Source organism: Chiroxiphia lanceolata, chromosome 2, assembly GCF_009829145.1.
Source record: "Chiroxiphia lanceolata isolate bChiLan1 chromosome 2, bChiLan1.pri, whole genome shotgun sequence".
In the NCBI taxonomy this organism is placed as follows: domain Eukaryota; kingdom Metazoa; phylum Chordata; class Aves; order Passeriformes; family Pipridae; genus Chiroxiphia; species Chiroxiphia lanceolata.
The window spans coordinates 60,690,445-60,713,257 of NC_045638.1; the positions used below are offsets into that span (position 1 = coordinate 60,690,445).

Consider the following 22,813-nt stretch of genomic DNA (forward strand, 5'->3'; position numbering starts at 1 on the left):
TAACACATTGTTTTTATGGCTATAGCACCCTGACCTCCCTGCTGGGGTCAGCCACCATTCAGAGACAGGGAAGCAAGTGTTCTTTTTACCCCATCCACACAGTGCCATCTTTCCCCACAGACAAGCCTCCTGAATCCCAGTGCACAGCAGGTAAATGAACTAACATGACTTCTTAGACATTACCCACCTTTGTTTCTACGATATACTGCTGTCAAGATCCTCTGTCACACCCTAATCTTACATTACATACAGAAACAAATTAAAGTTGGAGAGAAAAAAGACCCAAGTTCAACTTTTCAAATGTGCTTCTTCTTATATTTACTTCACTATACATAATCGGGTATGGAAAACTTGTCATTCACCTCTGAATTAAAGGTAAGATTGCATGTGCAGTACTAAGTGGAATTTTTGGTTTAGCTTCACTTTTTCCTCTGTCAAATATTCTCCCCTTTAGAAAGAGCTAAACATTAATTTCACTGCTTTAGTCAACAGCCACTGCAGTGCTGACAATAGTTGCAATTCCACTAAAGGAAAAGCAATATTTATCTTAAAGTAAAAAAACATCCAACTAATTTGTCATTGAATCCTTAAGTTTCCAAACCAACCCTACTGGCTTCCTAAGAACGTCTGCTAGTTTTAAATAATTTTCTAAATGCCCTGATATTGCTAACACACTTATCCATGTATTCTTTGGCCCTGAAGTTATGTGAAAAATGATAAAAGTTAATGCAGTGTTAACTAGAATTACCATGTAATAAATTAAATACATTTAATCACAATTAAATTCTTACAATTTAATTTCTTTCCCACAAAATCTATTCATTGTTTCATAACTCATTGGTTTATAACATTTATCTAGTGGCTGAACTGAATCTGATTTTTCCTCTTAATAACCTTCTCAAGTATTCCAACTACAGCGAAGTTAATGCATGCACTAGTTTTACAAAGTGATGAGTAGAGAACAGAGAGAAGAAAGCTGCAGCATGTTATCTACAATCTCTTTTCAGTTATTGTGACAGAAAAGAGGAAAATCTTGCATTCTAGTTACTCTGTAACACATAAATTACTTAGCTTAATAAGCTTTCACTTGCAATATACATGTGAGCCTCCATTACAGTTTAGATACCTGAATTCACTTCTTGTTCTTTGCTTTCATTGGTAAGAGGATTATCATGGAGCTTCAAGTAGATTTCAATTGCTGATCGAGCAGCTTTGAAGTAGAAGGCATGTCTCCTGAGCACATCTTCTAGTCTCAAGAGGTCTACATAGGCACGAAGAGTCATCTTTCTCATGCAGTATGTGTGGAAGTCAAATTGATCATCTGTTATCTCAAAAAAGTGCTTCAAGGAAAAAAAAAGACAGTCATATACTCATCCCTTGCTTAATATATTTTTTTTATTAGATAGAGGTGAATAAAGTTACAACTGATATTATTTACAGGCAATATTTAACAGACATAGAAATGTCTGTCCAAAGAACCTATCGGGAGGGGAAAATCTCAGTTTGTTAACAAAAACTACAATGTGATTGTTCAGACTTAGGTACTGTAAGAGCCAAGAGAAATGTGACTTCTGATTGAAAACACAATTGTTAGAAGACAGCATAAAGTTAATGTATGAATAGTTGTATAGTTAGGAGACATGGTATTATATTGAAACCTTTTCACTTCAAATAATAGTCTTTCATGTAATGGCTAGAGATAACATCTGTTACAATAAATCATCAAGTATCAAGTTGTTTTTAGAAGCCAACATACTAGAAGGTTTATACGCTTCTATAGCATATAAAATCACGTTGATTACATCAACAAATATCTTCACTAGTTTATGAGAAATACTGAGGAAGCAATTGATGGTGTTTGCACCTACTTACCCTTTCTACTTCATGACATTTTTTCAAGGCATCACCATACTTCCCTAGCCTTTGATAAGCTGCAGCACATTCAGTCTGGAACCACATACACTGCATCTCATTAAGGTTTTCCATAGCAGAAGTTCCTTCCTGAAAGAAATGTCATTGTCACTTTTTGCTCCTATAATTTCCCAGCTGCTTCTTTCTACTATGGCCAGTTTCAGGCCATGAGTAGCAAACAATCAATCCTTCAACTACTTGGAATACAATAGAAAACAGACAAACACTCAGTGGCTGAGGATAATACTTGTGATATTCTATGCTCCCCAAGATTGAAAGGAATAGATTGAAATTATTAAAAAACCCCAATTATCTGAAGATTAGTGTCTCAATGGATTTTTAAGATTACCTCATGCTTGTATACACAGTCTTACTTTTACAATGTGATGGCAGAAACAAGACTATTTAAAAAAATTCCTGAAGTTCAGCAAACAATTTTAGCTGTTTTTTCCCTATCAGGCAAGTGGCATCCACCAGTCTAAAAACCTACCAATATATTTACTGCTTTATCATATAGTATGAGTTTCTTGGAATTTGTTAGTCTAAATAAATGAAGTTAGATTTACACTTCATATTTTGACAAGAAAAAATCCTCAGATTGAGACTTCATAGTTTCAATGCTCTAGATGAGAATAAGTAAACTGAAAAAACGTTCCACATATCATGAATACTAGCCACCAAGTTTTCAGAACAGTCTTTAGAGCAGAAAGAAGACCCAGTTCAACTCACAACATTTAATTACTTAGGATGAGATTTATCCTATCTTTCCAGATACCTATGATAAAGTTTGTGTTTCTAACACTTCTGACAAGCATACACAATGAGTTGTCTTCATATTTAGTTATATAAGTGATATAGAAATCTGGTCTTTAGGAATCCAAATTTTGTTCAGTGTCAAAAATACAGTTATCCCATCTTTTAAGGACAGACCTTGTTTGAACAAAGTTTTGGTCAGTAATACTAGCTTAAAGGAATTAAATGTTCAAGTCTAAACTAATTTATGTTAATGCTAAATCATCCCGTGCAGTTAGCTCAGATGAGATAGTACTAACAGGAAACAGCAGGTTTTGCAAACAAGGTATCCATTAGATGCATTTCCAGAGATGTACTTAGAAGAATGGCAATAAAAGGTACTTTTTGAACAACCATTTTTTCCATATTTACTAGGTCTATACAGCTCAAGTATTGCATCCATCTCTGGGGCCCCCAGTGTAAGAGGAACATGGGTCTATTACAGCAGATTCAGAGAAAGGTCATGAAAAATCAGAAGGCTGGAACACCTGTCCTGTGACAAAAAGCTAAGGGAGTTGAGGTTTGCCCTGGAGAAGAGCAGGCTCCAGGGAGACCTTACAGGAGCCTCCCAACATATAAAAGAGGTTCATAAGACAGACAGGAAGAGAGTTTTCACCAGGGTCAGTAGTGACAGGACAAGGGAAGTTGTGAATGCCCTGTCTCTGGAAGTGTTCAAGACTGGGCTGGATGCAGTTTTGAGCAACCTGATTTAGTCAAAGATGTCCATACTTGTGGCAGTGGGGTTGGTCTTTAAAAGGCCTTTTTCAATACAAACCATTCTATGATTCTATATAGTTCTTCACCACTAAATGTAAGAACATTATATTAAAAATGGACTTTAATAGAAGAATTTTTTTATCTGGGTCAAAAAGTTATGAGTGAAAAATAAACCAGCAGAGAGCAAAACCTCTCTTAATTAAAGCAATATACTTGCCCTCGTGAATTTAGAGCACATCTCCTCTGCATCCTTCACCATATTTGCTCGCAGCATGTATTTAGCGCATTTAGAATTGATAAATCTGTCTGCAGTATCCAAAGACTGTGCTTCATCCATCCATTTGGCAGCTTCTTTTATATTACCTACATGCTGTTAGGGAGAAATTAAATAGTTAACTTTCAGTATAAACCTACTATTGACCAACTCCTGAAATCTATAGTTACTGGTATTTCTCTGTCAGAAGTAACAAAAGCCAGTATTATTGTTCACTCCCCCCACTCCCAGAATTTTTTTCAGAATGACAAGTTTTTGTAAGTTGTGACTGGCTTTGCAAAAGCCAAACAAAAGGGTTTTCATTCTCTTCTTGACAGAACAGTGCCAAAAAACAAACCCACATGAAAACTGATGCCCATAACCACTGCTAACTGAAACACAATCCACACATTCACACCCGCTTGATGGGTTGATTTTTTTTTGTCATAAACAAAGTACTCCACATGTCCAAATTCACTTTTTACCTTGTAAATTTTTGCTTTTAAATAGAACAGTTCTATTAACGTTGGAGTGCTTGCAATTGCAGCATTAATGTAATCCAAGGCCAAAGAACACTGGCCAAGTTTGTCAAAGTGCTGTGCCAGGAAATACCGAACCCAAAGCAATGTTGTTGGGGGCTCTTTCTCTCCATTTTCTGCAACAAAACCAAAAAGGTTACAATAACTGGTAAGACTGAAGACTGCCATTTGAAAAACAAACACAAAAAACAAAGCTTGGGAAATTCAGCAAATATTTCCTGTAATTAATTCATTTACTAAAACATATAACTTTTTTTTTTTTTTGCAAAAAGTATCAGCATCTGAACAGTTCTTCATAACTTCCATGAACAGTATTAGTAATTACAGGGTAATTAATATAAGACCATAGAAACTTACCACATGTACTAAAAAGGTCGCAAGTTTTCAAAGAGGCTTCATAACCAGTAACAAGCTCCTGGATTGTAGAAACCTACATATAAAAAAATATGTGCTTAAGTTATGCTTTACTATCATTTTAACAGAAACTAACACATTGAAAAGAATACTTCAGCAAATTAGAGAAACTATATAAAAAAACCCCTACTTAATTTGATAAAAAATGGATGTGTCTTTATATAGTTTACTTCACTTTTTAGAAGCTATCTTTGATCATTCGTTTTAACAGTGACGTGGCAGGAAAACAGGTTAATCTTAGGCAGTTTAAGCCAGAAAAGAATCAAGTACATTTGCTTAGTATCCTCTTGAACAAAAACTCCTAAGTACAACTTAATTTATGCTATTAATTTTGAAGCATTGAAACTCAGCCAGTTAAAGAAAGCTGATTTGAAAAAGATTGCATGAACTTCCCACAGCAGCGAAAAACCAGCCGAGACTTCTGTGGTTTTCTGGCAGGCTGATGTGTACTATTAATGATTTTTGTTTTGTTTGAAAGGTATTGTTGCCTAGAACATGGACTGCGTCTTTTGACATAAAAATCTATATACTGATTGATTTAAGGCTAATGCTTTCTGAAATCAGACCCTGCCAACAATATGGTTTCTCAAAATTCACCCATTCATATTTGAGCTCACACTATACAAGTCTGAATTTACAGTAAACACAAATGTTAGTACCTGTGCATTTCATGACAATTAACTATTCCAATACCAGGTCCATTGCTCAAAATGCCACTTAGTACTTCTAAACATTTTATGAAATGCTCAACCTGTTCTGTAGCTACGTTCTAAACATGCCTGCCATATGCAGCAAGTAACCAACCGGCCTCATAAGAACAATACTAAAGAAAGAAATATGATCTAGGTATATATACTTAAAACACATAAGGGACTTAAAAAATAAGATCTGACTGTAAGCATCACAGGATAATGGCTACATTCACCGATTAGGTGAAACCTGTAGATGGTAAAAAACTACAACTTCAATGGTTAAAAGTAAGATGATCCTATATGTAAAAGAGTAAAATAAAATTGTGGAGAGACAGCAAAATTTAAAAAAAGTACATATTGACAATGCCTGCATCTACTTCAAGATGCACTTTGGGACAGGTGGATAAGGGAATAAACCTTGTTCTTGAAGACTGAAGCATACAATTTGAAGGATACTACTTTATTTAACCTAATTCAGCACAACAGGCATGAATTGCCAAACATATTGTGTCAAAGAGACCAGATAAGACAACACACCCAAGTCACACACAGTCAGTGTAAATGTCTGAAAAGTATAATAAAATGTATAAATGCACATTTTGGAAAGTTCTGGGCAAATCTCACAAGAAATGGGTTTTGGTAGCAAAATCTCACAAAGTATAAAACCTTACTAGACTTCAAATAACTACAAAATGATAAAGGAATGTGAAGAAGTCATAAGTAAATGCATTTATTTGCCTTTGTCCATTAAGTTGTTCTCTGGCCTGCCTCAGACACCTGTTTGCTGAAAGAAATCTTCAGCAACCTCAGAAAATATTTGAAGATTGTCTTCGCTAAAATGAGGTTAAAAGCAGAAGCATCTGCTTCAGGTAGCACGTTTGTAGTGTGTATATGCAATCGTGTGTTATTTCCTTGCTGCTTTTCATTGCAACTTGCAAGTACCCCCAAAGTTATTCTCATCTGGCTGCTAGTAACCTCAAACTCCTCTGAGACCAGCTAGCTTTGCTAGACTGTGAGTGAACTGTAAAGAGAGAAAGACTCCTTCCTTTCTTTAAAAGCACACCCCACCACCAAACTCGACATAAAAATGTTTCAATTACTGCACACTTGGGAGTATGGCTTCACACCTGGACAAAGACCATGCTACCACCAAAACCAAGGGTGCCACCACTTCTGAGCCACATGTGCCTGGTCCCTGCTTTGGGTGACTGTGAGTGGTTGTATCCAGGGTTATGAGTGATTTCCTCCCTATTCCACCTCAGCATACCCACGCCAAATTATTAGTTACCTCATCGGGGGAACTGGCAGTGGACAGACCTGGGGCACCCTAGTATGAGGGTCTTCAAGTAGCTTACATTAACAGTGAAATCAAATACTCTGAGTATTGAGGAGATGGAGAATACCAAACTGTACTGTGTTTTAAAAGATGTCAAGTTCTTCCAAATTCAGAACTCTGCAGTGATTTTGGGTTTTACAGCTCAAGAAAACACATTGTAACTGCCATTCTGAAAGCTCCTATGAACAACAAATTTGGAAACAAGTATTCAGTGAAAGCAACAGCTAAAAAAAAATAATTCAAATGAGTTAGTTGGGTTATTGCAGACATCCTTGATGAAAACGACACTATCTTTGTTTCCCAAAATTACTCAATCTTTTTCCCTTCCTTTTTATGCTTATGCTTTAGTCTTTTGCTAGTAATTTAGGAAAATAATTCCAGGTTCACGTGCCACTTCAGGGAGCAAACTATCTGGAAATCTGAACCCTAATTTCTGTGTCCATACGAACTGCAAATTTAGCAGCAGAATCTGTCTTTTGAATTTGCTACCATCTACTACCTGTATTCTAAAGTCACCACTGCCATCTTAAAGGCAATAACATCTTGCTATTTCTAAAAGCTACATCATTCTTCATAATTTTATTATTTCTAAAGATTAAGCTGAGGTATCTGTAAATACCATGACACTGACAATGAGCTGATTTCAAACAAAATTATTTGAGGAAAACAGTTACAATTATTTTCTTAAGTTATTACAACAGCACAACTGAAGTCATGAACAAATGTCACGTTTCATATGACAAGACTGGAGCCAATTCCAAAACTGGGGCCACCAGGTTCAAAAGTCTCTTAAGTAATCAAAATTCAAACCTCAAACCTTTTCATAGTTCACTGTCTACACCTTTCATTTCATTACAGAAGAATAATGAGCTAAGCAACAGGAATCCAAGGAGAGAAAAATGGGCTTTAGCCTTCCCCATTTGCACAGACAAGTGCTCATTTTTCCACGTATACCCTACATAAAGAAAAAACTGCACATGCTCACAAACCACTACAGATTCCTGCCAAGAATAGTAATCCTGAAAGTTAAGAAAGCATCTTTCACACTTTGTACTACTTGAAACAAAGACTCCATAGAAGTCATAATGCTCTTTTTTCCATTCCTGTGCAGTTTGTTTCCACCAAAAAGGACAGTTTTGTAAATGAACTTTGAGTAAATGCCTTAAAATGGGTACTTGAGAAATACAAACTAAGACTGGAATAAATATAATGCAAACACACCTTAATTTCTTTTTAAACTATAAGTAACAGGAATACAATTAACTTGAACCCCAATTCTGAACTCCTTTTTCTGTGAGCACTAGTTTTTATTTATCTGATTATATTGAGAAATATTTTGTGTCCTCTTTTGTAATGGAACACCTAACAATGTTATTGTTTTCTAGGTAAATGGCCGATGACTAGAATTCTTTTATCACCACTTGTAGCTATCACAGTAGCACCTATGGGCCAGCCATTCAATGGAAATATCCAGTACATGCCCTGAAGCAATACTCTAAATGTCTCATGGGAATACAGAAGCAACAACAAAAGCATTCCATAAGAGTACTATGTGAATACTTGGAGCCTTTGCTACAATGAGATGTTATCTAAAAGAGTGATAAGAAGGTGCTCATAACGTGTAGAAGCAGTATCACTGGACCCTGAAAAAAATACTTATGAACTTAGTTTCAAGTAAATTGAGACTGAAAAAACAACGCAGTTGCTAGATCAGAGTTCTGCAGAAGGCCTTTGATGACAATTTTGAACAGGGTTTGCAGTTGGTCTGTGGTACACAGTTAATAACACCAAAACGAGCTTTTCTTGAGTTGTCTCCATTGTCAGTCCACTTCCAAGACAGTGGTTATCAATTCACATGTGCACACAAAGCCAATCAACAGAGCTGAAAGCTGAACCCACAAAACAATGAAGAGGTCTACTAGAAAAAGTTGGTTCCTTGTTTTTCTTTTGATTCTATGCTGTCCACACTATTTTAAACAAAAGCTTCCCCAGCAACAGCTTAGCACTAGAAAAAGCTCTGATGCAATAACAGCACAAATAAGAACATCTCCCTTTGCTCACAGAGACACCTTCACAGCCTCTCTGTTGTCACTCAATTACTTGTGATGAATGAGACAGACATACAACTTGGCAAGGAACTTGTAGTCTCTTCTTGGAAAGGGTGCCTAGAGAGACTGTGGTGGAGGATCATGGGGTCAGACCCCATTAAGCTCTGCCCACATGGTAAATTTGCAACCTTAAGTCCCCATCTCCACAAATGCAGGCACTTAGATGTGAAATTTCAGGCCTGCAAAAATATTTAGAAATGGTAGCAGAAGCACACTTGGATAATCCACTGTATCCACCATGGACCCATCACATGATTAATAGTATTTCAATCCAGGGCATATTAACTATACCTTTCTAGATGGAAATACTGATGGGAAGGAAGTTTCAAATAAACAAACTGCCAATAGACTCAAAAAGGAAAAAGCTCATAAATTCAATTAACCGCATGGCAGGAAAAAGGGCAGGGGCAAAAGGGCAGCTATACATTAGAAGTGTTTTACTACAGCCTAATGAAGACAAGACGCAACTTCATCTACAGCCAAGAGTTGACTGGCATGAATTGAGAGGTGCTTTTTATTCAGGCAAAGAACAAAGCATGCCAAACACACGAGCCAGCTGGCACAGTTGCACTGCACAAAAGGTCCAAGTTCAGGCTCTTCCAATGTATCCACACAGGAAGGTGTTTATGGGCAGCCACCTAGAAAGTTGCATTTCAGTATGTAATTTCACATCTATAAGCTTACACAGTTCAGAGAAGAACCAAAAAATTTCTGCAGCAAGGTTCACACTGGTTGATTTTGACTGTTTTAAAGCAACATTCCTCCACTATTTAAAATATGTCCCATCTACCCACTTTGAAACTTCAGATTTATCAGTATAAAAAGGAAAAGCTGTAGGGTATGCAAGTGACTGCTTACTTCCATTTTTAGTCATGGCAACTTACTTGGAACAACTTCCTAGTCTCACTTGAAAAGTTTCTGCTCCACAACCTTTTATATAGCTGATACAGATTTCTCTCACCCAATGAGGTTATGAACCACAGAACAAGCTTACAGAATGTTCGAATAAAGTACTCCAGTTTTGAAAGCCTATTCAGCTGCTTACAGAGAACTTCCATGGCTTACACTTCAGTATATGGCTAAGATTTGAATGCAATAAAAATCACAGTCAATTAAGAATTATTTTACCACCTCACGCCATGAAAATAAAAATGGAAAACTCTAAAAAGCAGCCTTTTACTAAACACAAATCGCACTAAATTTCTTATCCACCTTTTGACATATGTCAAGTACACAGCTTTACTATGTGTACTTTTAAAGCAACAATGAAAGTGTTGCTTTAAAACTATCAGCAATTCAAATGTAGGTGTATCTCTGGTTTTAAATTTACTGAACTGAGCCATTAATCCTCACTCCTGCTTCCCTAAGAAAACCATTGTTAAATGTGTGCATATGCTCATACATACACAGGGAAACAAAAATCTTTACCTACACTAAAACACACATCTAAAGGCAAGTTTCACACCCAGTTAAATTCATCTAAAACACAGTCAATGGCCAAAAAAAAGTGAAATCAGTGAGTTTTCATTCAGATCTGTTCCTCAATTGAGTTTGTTAAGCAGCTGCTCAGAATCTTGCACCCTGTTTTGGTGAACACCTAGGTATTCTACAGTCAGGTTCCTGTACCCGTAGAAACACCTTTCTAGTCAGCTTGTAATTGGCCATCTTGACCCAGATAGCAGAAAAATGTTATTCTTCTTCTATAAAGCTAATCCTATGGCATCATGGTTAGTCACCAACTTCAGCATTTCTCAGTGTGTGGTAGCTAAGAAGACATTTATCCTCAGGAATTTCACCAGAGAGCTACCAGCTTATAAGGACTGGCCAGCCACAAAGCACTAACTCTGCAGCACCATCTTTAAAACTGTTACTGTCCCTTGCTGCCAGCACTAACAACAGCTAATCCTGAAATAAAACGAGTGATACTTTTTCTAGTGTCAAAAGCACAAACGAACACACAGGCTATTTGAAATACTAAACTCCAGAAGAAAAAGCTTCCACCATTTATATTAGTCTAATTTGTTATTTGTCATTCAAAAAGTAACTTGTAATATAGTATTCTGAACACTTGCTCTGCTAAAGCAGCACTCCCTTAAAAATAATGCTATGTACCAGCATAACCAATCAGATAGTTTATAGTAGCAGTAGTATTTGATAAACATGGCAATTGTTTTGTAATTTTGACTAAACCATGCAACATTTCTAGTCATATGTGACTGCATTAACCAGTTTTTGTTTCCAGCTTATACACTGGAAACATATTTTTGTCCCATATGTAACAGGCTTTGCACTTCCAAGTTATTCTTAGAGAAAAGAACTCTCAGCTAGGGGAAAGCTGCTTGGCACACCAGCTGTGTAGACAGCAGAGCACTCAACCAGAATGGCAAACGAGTCACAAGAACATTCTTCATTACAGAACTTACTGCTGCTATGAAGAGGTCTAGTATGGTTATGTTTATACATTGAAAGTACAACTGCACAAGCTCATTCAGAGCCTGGCAACAGTATTAGAAGATCAGTCTCATGTACAATGACTATAAATACAAGAGCCAGACATGAATTTTCAGTGCTTCAAACGCAACAATTTGAATATTAAAACAAATTCTTAAAAGTTATTTTAAAATCAATACTCCAAATATCTTTACAACAAACTGTTATGGTATCTACTTGGGATGGAAAAACATAGGATTGATTCAGCCAGACTTGAAAATGGGGTCTTCTCTTTGTTAGGAACTTAGAATTCCTCTAATCTTTTTCATGACAGGTAGCATCTTTCCATTCAGAAAAGAACAAAAGTATGACTAAAGTAGTTAAACAATTTTTCAAATTCAACTACACATCTAGCTGTTATCAATATAATAGTTTAACTTCCCTCAAAAACTTTTGGAAACTTCAGTGAAAATGTATATTGGCTATAGGTGCAGCAATAGTAAAGCTACAGAACAAAGTAGGAACATGAGTGTTCAGCTGTATCATATTAAGTAATGTGACTATGAGGATCATATGTCATTTCTACACAGGCCATTTTTTTTAAGAGAAAGCTAACACAGATTAGCAGTTTACAAAACTGGCAATGAGAAGTTACACAATTTAGAAAATGTCAGTGTAGGCCTCTACAGTTCAACAGTACCAGCAACACCACAGTCAGAACAGACTTACTGTCCAAGGAAAACTCTCCCAATAGTGGTCAAGTTGCCTGTACAACACAAAGTTAAAACGCAAGCCTAGGGACTGCATGAAATACTATTAAAAGTTGGTTATTTAAATTTCTTTTCTGATTTTATACTTGGAAACACTCATCTTTTACTGCATTTTCAAACTAAGCTGTAGAAATTTAACATGTCAGTCTACAACTGAAGCCTGCATGTACTTTAGAGAAGCCTACTCATTTATGTGCTATTTCCAACTACGCAAAGAGCTCAAAAAAAAGCGTATTGCTTAAATGTATTAGACATCTTTCATCTAGGAACTAGCCCAAAAGGATAGACAGACTATAACTGGGATATTGTTTTTCCCCAGAAATACTGTTAGAGACATGATGAAGCCTTATGAAACAGACTCCCACAGGTAGTCATAAATTGCCAAGTTGTGCTAGGAAAGCACTTCATATGGAAGACTGAGGATCTGATGTTTACCCATTTTTTTTAATGCACTGCACCCCACTCCAGATGAACATGAACTTAATAATCAAATATCTGCAAATATCTGGTAAGTTATAAAAACTGACACTTTCTTGATATGAGAGTAGTACAGAAGAAAAACAATACTAAAATTCAGAGCTGGCTAGCTCAGACTTACTGTTCTAACAGCAGTCCTGTGTCTGAGTTACACTAAAGCCAAGAGGTTGTAAGGTACAAATGAAGCAGCCATTCTAAAGCAACTACAGACACCAAGCAACACAATATAAAGCATTGTTATATGTTTTTTCCTGAAGAGCACTTGTCTCATTTAACATACACCTGAGAGTGAATGAAATGGGAAAGAAATGGTATACTGTTCTATGGAAGCACTGAACACCAATAAAAATTTTTTCATTTTCATTTGCCTTAAAATATGCAGGACCAGATTTTCTAATATGCTGAGCATTTGGTATCAACTGAAGTCAGTGAATGTTTCTGAAGATAAACATTCCTGAAACTATAAATCCTAGGCTATATGATCAGCGTTTGGAGAATTCAGCCTTGACATCTTACTGGCTATTTCAAATGTGTCAAATGGACAACATATCCCCTTTTTATTGTATTGTGTCAAGACTAGTAACTTGTGAAATGTGTCATAAACCACAGCATATGAGAAAACTGCCAAACAAAAAATTTGCATTATATCACAGTATGTAAACATTCAGAAAAATACCGTTAATTTTAGAGCATCTGACTTTCCAGTTAGTTTTGCTATTACTAATGATCCAGTCATAAAACTGTTGACACAATGAATTAAGATAGCAATAGTAAAATGAGCTTGTGCTGAAAGTTTTAAGACCCATAGGAAAACAAATTCAGAGCAAACCAATACTCTAAGATGTCACTGTGGTCATCACACAACTAATTTAATGATTTTTTCTGAGAGTTTTTGGAGAAGTTTGGGGACTGCACTAAAAAAACCAAATCATTCCACACGAGCAGAGCATCAGTAGGAACAACTATGAGCAGAGATATTGAGAGCATTTCTTCTGGGTCTTCAATCTAACTGTTATTTAGAGCAGTTAATCTCAACACAGATTATGCAGACTAAAAAAGTTCTCTTGAAAAAGTAGTTTGTAAGTCAGTTGGGTTACACTTGTCAGCTCCTGGCTTACAAGTTACCTCACAGACCCAAACTGTCAGCCATCAACATGTTTTACACTACCCATTCTCACTGCAGAGTGGAAGGATCCTATCCTTGCCATACCTACAACAAAAGTTCTCATCCTTCTCCTTCCTTCACTTATTTTAAAACTTTCTTACTCCTCCTTATGATCCACTTCTATAGTAGAAATGCTATCTTTTGCTATCAACACGCCAGTTGTTAACCAGATCCTGAGAAAGTCCACTTCCCAGATTTCCCCTCCTGGAATTTTAACTCAAAGACACAACTTCCTAACACTTGCACTGATGGAGTCAGTATGAACAAAAGGCTGTCCTTGGTTACTCTTACAGAGCTATTTCTCGTTAAAATGCCAGAAGATTTTTAGCAGAACTAATGTTTTTCACTTCCTTATGTAATCCACCAATAATTTGCAGAGGACATCTAACTTAAAAAAAACAGTGGCAATTTGCTTTATATTCCTTTAGCTTTCCACATCAAGGAAGAAATATGCCTTCTTTCCAGAAAGGGTTAAAGAAATATCTTCACTGAAGACAGCCTACCTTCCTGTGTGGACAGTCCTACACCTTTTTTTGAGACTGTTGTTTCTGACGTTTCTTCCAGCCAGACATTTTCTCTCATCCAGTACTTCCTCACAGTCTCCACAATTTTAGATACTCAGAAAAAGGGCACATGTGCACTAATGTCGAGCTTCAATGGAATCAACCAATGCACCTGCAACACAATCGACGTAAACCTTGATGTTTACTAATTGAAGATCTTCACTCTTTGGAATTTTTATCTCATGGATAGAGAGACCAGCACATAGAAGGAACCAAAGAGTATCTTTGAACACTGTTCAACTACAAAAAGAGTTTTCTGGGGAGGAGGTGGGGGTAGAATTCCAAGATCCTCCTCTTGTGAGGAACATGAGCACATAAGGCTGTTCACAGTTATTTCTAATACACCTGGACAGTAGCTTATAGAATGTGAAAATTACTATATCCCATGTAATTGCTTATACTTGGTTATTAGCTTCCAGAACAAACATTCTGCCATGTGACACAGTTACATTCACTCTGAACAAAGACTTTGCATAAACAACAAAACTCATAATAATGCAGTGGCACTTCTAAACACTAGCTGTTGCTTCCCAAATATGCAAAAAAGCCTACAGCTTCATCCTGACATAATGAGTGTTATACCAACTGTGTGAATTTTATTCAAGCAGAAAGATATCAATAGAAAAAATATAGTTTAAATAGCCAAGTACACTTGCTATTTAGAAACTGAAAGAAGCCTGATAAAAAGATTTAATAAGCCTCCATGTTATATAGTAGGTTTTTTAAATTAAAGGCGTAGCATAACAGAAAATTCAAGGAGAATGGCTATACTTTGCTGATACCCATATTTTACCAACCTACTTCAGATAAAGTACTAAGCAAAGTATAAAAACTATGAAACCACTTGTAGCACAAAAGAAGAGCCCGGTAGCTCAATAGTAAGTCCTTTTCCCTGTATAGACTAAGACACCCATACCACAGTACTCCATGTACACACAGACTACATTGTGTTGAGACATTTTCCTTGTAAATGCTCCATGTTTCTTAGCAGGTAAATAAACCATATATAAGTCACATTTCAAAACTTTTCATTAACATAATAGTACTTGAAGTGGTTATTCCAAAAGTCTCCACAAATCATGAAAATGAAACTGTTCATACTATTTCAAAAGTATCAACCCTAAGTAAAAAAATCCACTACATTTCTGTTTTTCAAAGCCATGTTTTGTTTAGATAACATTTGGAAGTTGTAGAGGAAAGCAGGTTAATAAAAACCTCAAACCACAACCACAAGTTTCCTTATGTAGGATGAATTTTTTTATTATAACCTCTCCTGCTATCCTCCCGTATATCTCATTTGCTTAGAATTAATTCATTTTAGTTACTCACCTACAATTCTTACTACTTAGTCCTTGGTTTAAAGTCAAAAAGACAACAAATTCACTTTAAAATGTAAGTTACCTCCAAGTATGCTTATGAATTAATGATGCAAAACTTTAGTATTTTATGGCAAGATCAGGAATATCAAGTGAATAAATCTCCAAAGGCAATACAAGAACAATGTGTTTTAAATGTTAAGTAAACGAAACTATTTTTTTTTTCAGAAATAACTACAGTTCTTCAAAACATATTATCATCATTGGCCTGACTACAAACAAGCACTTCCTGTAGCATGTGAGGTTTTTTTGAATCATGTCTGTTGATTTTCCAAATGAGGACAGCCAGTATCTTTTACTTTCCCATGTTCAATCCAACCATCTTTTCAAGTTTGCCATTGCAGAAATGGTTGGTTGAGCAGCTCCACTTTTAACTAAATAGTACAACATATTAAGAAAAAAGTTGAGCACATATTTATAGCTGTACAGATTCAGAAACTGGTGCTCAAACCCCTGCACTGTTCTTTCAGCAAAAATGGCAACTGAAAGACAGGGTGGAATAGACAACTGGGAACGTGAAATACTCTGTCCACAATTCAAGGCTCTTGGATAATCCATTCTGAGTTGCATGACAGACTCACGAATCAGTTCCATGAGTAACATCATCTGTTGGAGTCCTACAAATTCGGTGCCTGTTATCCTCACCTTCAACACACATAGTATATAAAGATCAAGAACCCTTCCAGCATGGAATTTCTATATATTAAGACTTCAAGACGAGGATGACAGATCATGGGACTTGTGTAGTCACCTCCATAACGCAGGCTATTTTTGGGTAAAAGGCTATCTTCTCTTTAAACATATGCCATTGCAGTTGTCACTGTAGATTACAGTGAGACAACAGGTACCGGGAATAGTGAATATAAGTAACAGTCATTAAAAATTGAAGTACTGATCTCCAAAACATAGCACCTCACTTGTAACCTGGCATATGGCATCTGTCAAGCATCAGACAACTGCACCACTGAGCACCTCTCAACAGCTCTGCATTTATACTGCACAGCACACTGACCCCACCACAGTCACACCAGTAGTTCCTGCTGTATAATGTTACAAACGCCACCAGATTTGCTAGAACAAACCGTCTTCATCAGCAGGCAAGGTGAACGCAAGGTGAACGTGAGCTATCTGACTCAAGAAATAATCTGGATGGTATTACAACTTTACTAGAATTTTATCAGTCCTCCACTCTACCTTCACCAACTACAAGAGCATCACCAACTACTTCAGTGAGCATCTACATCAACAGCCTGGCCAAATGATTGCTGATTTCTAAGTTGGAAGCTTTAAGCAGCTCTTTCTCTTTAATTGAGACTATGAGCAGATGATCACTGACAAAACACCAAATGCACAACATTGTCTATTAGAATTTGCACTGTGAAACTTAGCAGAAATAAAGACAGATGCCGTATGTGCAACTTTGAGAGCTCCAAAATCAAGACTGACAGATGAAGGACTGTACAGAAACAATTACTAGATCCCTTCATATCTGTAGATCACAACCTCAGCCTAACCCTGTTTCACTCCTGAACAACCAACCTGCTCTTTTGGCAAGTGCCTACCCTGAAGTAGTAAGGCTTTTGACACTGTCAAAATTATGTACTTCCAACAGGTTGTCTGTGTTACCACAGACAGGGTTAAAAGCCTTGCTGAAGTCAACATACACAATATCAATTGCTCTCCAACCAACATACAAGTGCTGAGATAGTAATTTTGTCATACAAGGCTATAAAGTTAGTCAGGCATGAATTCCCCTTCACAAATACATTGTACCTACTCCCAACCACACTTTCTGGGTTTCCACAATTACTTGCTTCATCAGCTTCACAAGGACTGAGATGAAGCTGACTGACCCATAGCTTCTCAGATCCTCCTTTTCATACTTCTTGAAAATAAGAGTAATGTTTGCTTTCCTCCAGTCCTGAGGAAACCCCATCCATCATAATAAAATTTCAAAGACTGACTGCAATGACACTGTCCAGCTCCAGCAGCAGTTGGAGATGCACCCCGTTCAGGCCCAGTAAGTATGTGCACACCCAATCTGTTTAGCAGTTCTATAACCTGATCCTTCACTGCTGAGATTGTATGCATTTAAGAAAGCAATGGAAATGACACCCGCATACCCTCAAAAATCACAGAAGTGGTGTACATTCTCTATTGCCTTGATATACTCAACTTGTTACTTGATCAGCAACTCCTAGAAGACCTGAAGACGAGTTACCACAAGTGTTGAGCTTGAAATGAGAATCTCATTAGGAAAGATGACAAAAACAATTATCACGAAAGGTGCTTTGAATTTCTCTGGATTCTGTCCCATGAACAAGTTTGTAGTTGTGCTTTGGTTTGCTTTTTTTATTTAGCATAACAGCAAAAGTTGTCCATGAAGTCATTGGCAACTAGTATCTTCTGCTTTTCCTTGACACGTACAGGAATCCACTCTTAGGTATGTATAAGAATAAACACAAGTATCATCAAGACAGGGCTAAGGGCAACAACCAGGCATCAGTTAACCATCCACCGCCATTTTGTTGCACATAGTCTACTACAGAATACATGCAGATGCCCTACTTGACTCTCCTGTTCTAAGAAGTGCCCTATCAGAGAAGCAAGTCATACCCAGAAGATCAAAACAAAATATCACCATATCCAATGTTTGCCTTGGCGCTAGCAGATGTGAGAAGATGCAGGTTGAGAAAACATAAGAAACCCAAGTACCTGCCTGGGACATGTCTTCCTCTCAGGTGTAAGGATTTAAAAGAGCACAGTTGCCTGTCTCAAACACTGTCAAGGCCACAGAAGAAACTTGCCATAAGACAAGCCACCACAGCAGGAACATAAGATAAGTATAGAAGGGAAGAATTTGCAACAGGAAGGTGTTAGTTCCAGGTCTGATCAAGGTAAGATCTGGTTAGCACATTCTAGTTAACACATCCTGACAAAAATTCCCACTGTGGCAAACTGTGGGAAAGGAAGCAAATGCTCATACACATACCACCCCAAATTATGGGAACGGCACTGTGACCACCCTGTGAATACCCAGAACTTGGACTGTATAAAGGTGTTACCGCCAGAAGAACAACTCCAGGACTCCCACAGCCAAGAAGCCCTGGATGAAGGACCAACAGGATGCTGGTGGATCCATGGGTGGTGACTACCTTCTGCTTGATCTCTCTCTCCCTCTTTTTTCCTTTTTTTTTTTTTTCCTATCTCCCTACCTCACATTTACTGTCAAATAAAATCCATACTGTTGACTTCAGCATATTGTCTCATTTGCACCTTAGTTCAGGCAGAGGTTTCTCACTAACTGAATCATAACATTATTACATCAGGAAGATAAGACAACTGCTCTATCTGCCAATTAAAGCCGTAGATGCAATGCATGAAAAGTCTAAACTGCAGATTTAGTGTCAACACCACCACAATTAGCATAGAGTGCCTTTTCTTTACAGGTAACTCTTACCCCAGAAATTCTTCCATTTTGTGATAGAAATTACCCAGATAAATTTAATTTCTTGGGGAAAGGTCCAAGAAAGACACAAACAGGGAATGAACTTATAGTTTTGCAGAGCAGTAGGACATTCAAAGTTGCTTCAGGATATCTTAAACAATAGCCAAAAGCAAGAATGCGTTTCAAGAGGAATTGTACAAACAGGCAAAGAAAGGCTGGTACTTGAAAAGGTGACTGAATTCATAGCCACGGTACACATGTTTACTGAGGAATCTCTGTAATAATTCTGTATTCTAAAAGCTATTTTAAAATCAGATATGCTTGAGGAACAGAACCCAAGTGGCTGGTGTCTGTTTTAATACATGCAACAACATGCAACAAATTATAAAAACACTTTGAGTCTATACTCATATTTTCCCCACTTAGTTTCTTCCTTCAGTTTAGAAGCCATACACTAATGTAGGTGACTAATTAAAATTTGATTAACAGATTAATTAAAGCATGGTCTTATGAGGACTGAATTTTCTATTTTTGACAGAAAACAGCAAATTGTTTCTTAATAACAGGTAGGAACCACTTAAACACCAAAAAAAAATTAAAAATATTCCTCTCTGTTATGTGTAATTTAGTAAAATCATGCTACATAATATACTAATAAAATTTTCAACTCAATCCAACATGCACAGCTACAGTACCAACTTATGCAGGAAAGTGTGTGAACTTGATTTTGAAAAGATACCTGGTTTTGCCTTTTGTTTGTGATTCTTTTCCAAAGGCTATTTTGCTGCACTTGTTCCATATGAGAAGAGTTCATATAAGTGATATTTAAGAGTCTGCAAGCTGTTAGAGCAACCCTGAAGTCAGTTGACTGACACACGAAGTGAAACACACTGTCCTTACAAGACACTACAAAGATCAGTTGAGAAAAATTAATATCAAGCTCAGAACTGAAGTTCCTTAACACTAGTAACCTGTAGGGAAAGGTCTCAGCTCTTGTCCAGATCACCCATTTCCCTTCCTTTATCCAAACCCAACAGGTAAGTAGAACCTTGTACAGTGCTTTTTACATTTGTGAGCTTTGCCTTTTATGTAACCACACTCCCTTTACCCTACTTCATTATGACCAAGAGTTTTCACATTTAAAAAGCCTCAGGTTGCCATATAAGGAATAGAAGGAAAGTATAACCAATTTCTTCACAACATGCAGTGGTTACTTCAAGAGATATATGAAACAAACATAGAATGATGAACATTATTCTTCACCATCAAGCATTTTTTGAATGAACAAAGCCATTAAAACAGTGTTTCATCAAATGATAAAAAGTGATCTATGACTGAGTATCAATGATGTGCCACTGAACACAGTCTACATGATATTATAAACTTGCTTTCAATGAGACACTGAAAAAACACTGTAAGACTCAGTCTGACACCCTCCAATCCTCTATCACCCTCCAATTGACCTTGTCTTCAGTTGGGAAGACATAGAATCTGGCTGTGTACCAAGGTAGCAAGTTAGGAAGTGATTAGTGCATGCCTTTGGTATCTGGAAAAAGGCAACACAGGCAACACAAGGCAACAATTATCACTTGATAAATAACTTGAACTCTTTACATAACTTATCCTTACTCACCCATATAACCTGTAGAAAAGCAGTTACCAATACTATAAAAAACGTAAACAGACATCATCTCATGTCAGCCTTTGTCCGACATTTCATCCTGCAACCTGATGCCTCTCTCACTTCTTATTTCGATATTAATTTTATGCTACAGAATGGTACAGATGTGCAACCAGGATACTGAAGAGCTAGCATGATTTTTTAAATGATACAGTATTTTTACAATCAAAAGCCCTATCCACAGCACAATACATTGAGCAAGGTAAAATGGCAGTACAGTTTCTAGGCAAAAGACAACTGGTAGCTCCATTTCTTCAGTCTAAACTACTTATGTCTCCTCCAGTCTAAGCGGTTTGACAAAGAGGAAAAGACAAAAACCAAACTAGTTCACACGCTACTTATCACATTAGCATAACAGTGCAAAACCTGAAGAATCACAACCTCCTTTGAAGAGCTTCGAAGGATTAAACCATGTATTGGATAGATCCCTTCTAAAACTAGGGAGAAAAACATTAGCCACATCATTGACTTGCAAGCAGTAATGGACTAGAAAGTCTGAAACTGGATCTTGTTGCAGAAGCATGTGCAGCAATTTACAGCAAAGCAAGTTTAACACTTTCTCCCCATCAGCTTCCAGTTCTTTTCAAGTCTCCTTTAACACAATCATCAGTGGATTAACAACTTCCTCTTAGAAGGTAACAGTACTGCTGAGAATGATGAAACATCCAGCTAATCTGCTTTTCCCAGGTTTCACAATAGCATCTCTGTTACTTTCTCAAGCATCCAAGTTTCACGCAGTTACCAGATCTTGATTCCTTTTCGACCCAGTTGTGCAGTCAAATATAAACCTCTGTCCATCACAAACTGAACACGAGGCCAATACGTATATTTTTTTCTGCTCCAGAATTACACATACACTGCATAATGCAATATGAGGTATATTTTATTTAACTCATTATAGTTATTATTAAGGAATGTTGTACCTCAAAACAAATCTTAGAGAATGCCAAAAAGCAACAAAACTATATGTAATCTTGACTGAACAGATTTCAGATCCTCATGCCTTTGGTTGCTCAAAGAAAGCTTCTTCCAGCAAAAACCTTAAGATTTATTTTTTTCCATGAAACAAACAGCTTTACATTTCCCATTTATGGCACCTTTCCATGATTTCACCCAAGTGATCTTAAACAGTTCTACTTAAACTGTAAAGGAAGATTAAAAATACCTTTCCTCCTTAACCAAGTAAGGCATATTCTTCAATGAAGAGATGAAAAATAAGTTGTACTCCACATCCTTCACCACACCAATATTGGTACAAGTATGTAAAAAAAATTCCAGTTCAGTAGTTGAAAAAGTAACATCCCTTCCACCCACTTAGCACTGCAGTGCTTTGACTTTTATTTTTGGTGGGGCATTCAGTACTTCTTTCTAGAAAGAACTGGGAAAGCTTCCTCAATATTAGTTTCATAGGTATGAAGTACTCATACAATGGATACTTTGTGAAGAAGTATAAATTAAAACACATCTATCAGTCCTACCTCGCATAGCTAAAAGGAGCCTTGGGAACATCTACTGAGACTGAGTAGGAAACCACATATGGTGGTGAACTGAAGAGTCCTCTACAGCCTCTGACCTAAATTCCCAGGCCTGAATCTGGAACTTAATGTTACTCCTTGACTATTAAAAACATATTCCAGAGAATCTGGGAGAAAAACCACCGAAGTTTCTGAAACATGAACACACCTGCCTAAAATAACTCACCTACTCCCCCAAAAACCAGAACCAATAAAACAGAGATAAAGGTAACTACTTCAGTCATTCTTTTATGGGATGACAATCATGCTAAATTTTTCACTTTGTCAAAAGTTACGCCTAACATACAAGGATTATACTTTTTTGGTTTAATCAAATACACTGAAAATTATTACCCAAGGGCGGGGACGTACAGAAGGACAACATACTCTGTGATAAACTATGCAAAGATAATATCCTATAGGTTTTTTCATTTTCCTAGAAATGTTCAAACAACAAAAAGACTACCTGTCTTCAGGGCCCTTTAGACACAGCTTACTGATCTTCAATGAAGACTCAGATAAGATTTCAAACAAATAAACAAGAAATTCAGACAAATACAAGGCAATTCTAGTTTCCCTAAAACAACTTAATCTAACAAACATGTAAAAATAGCACCAGAGAAGGAT

General features: G+C 36.8%; 1 protein-coding gene across 4 annotated transcripts in view; it reads right to left on the minus strand.

Annotated features, from left to right (window-relative positions):
- Nucleotides 1-22,813, minus strand: part of NAA16 (N-alpha-acetyltransferase 16, NatA auxiliary subunit) — a 65,746-nt gene that overhangs the window by 6,882 nt on the left and 36,051 nt on the right. For 3 of the 4 annotated variants that reach the window (XM_032678427.1, XM_032678428.1, XM_032678426.1), the window contains 5 exons: nt 4,570-4,642; nt 4,159-4,328; nt 3,638-3,790; nt 1,873-2,001; nt 1,127-1,340 (listed from right to left, as the gene is read on the minus strand). In XM_032678427.1, coding sequence (XP_032534318.1) covers nt 1,127-1,340; nt 1,873-2,001; nt 3,638-3,790; nt 4,159-4,328; nt 4,570-4,642 — 739 coding nt within the window. Of the gene's footprint in view, nt 1-1,126; nt 1,341-1,872; nt 2,002-3,637; nt 3,791-4,158; nt 4,329-4,569; nt 4,643-14,107; nt 14,280-22,813 lie in introns of those variants that run through there. The other variant, XR_004355160.1, reaches the window with a different exon arrangement.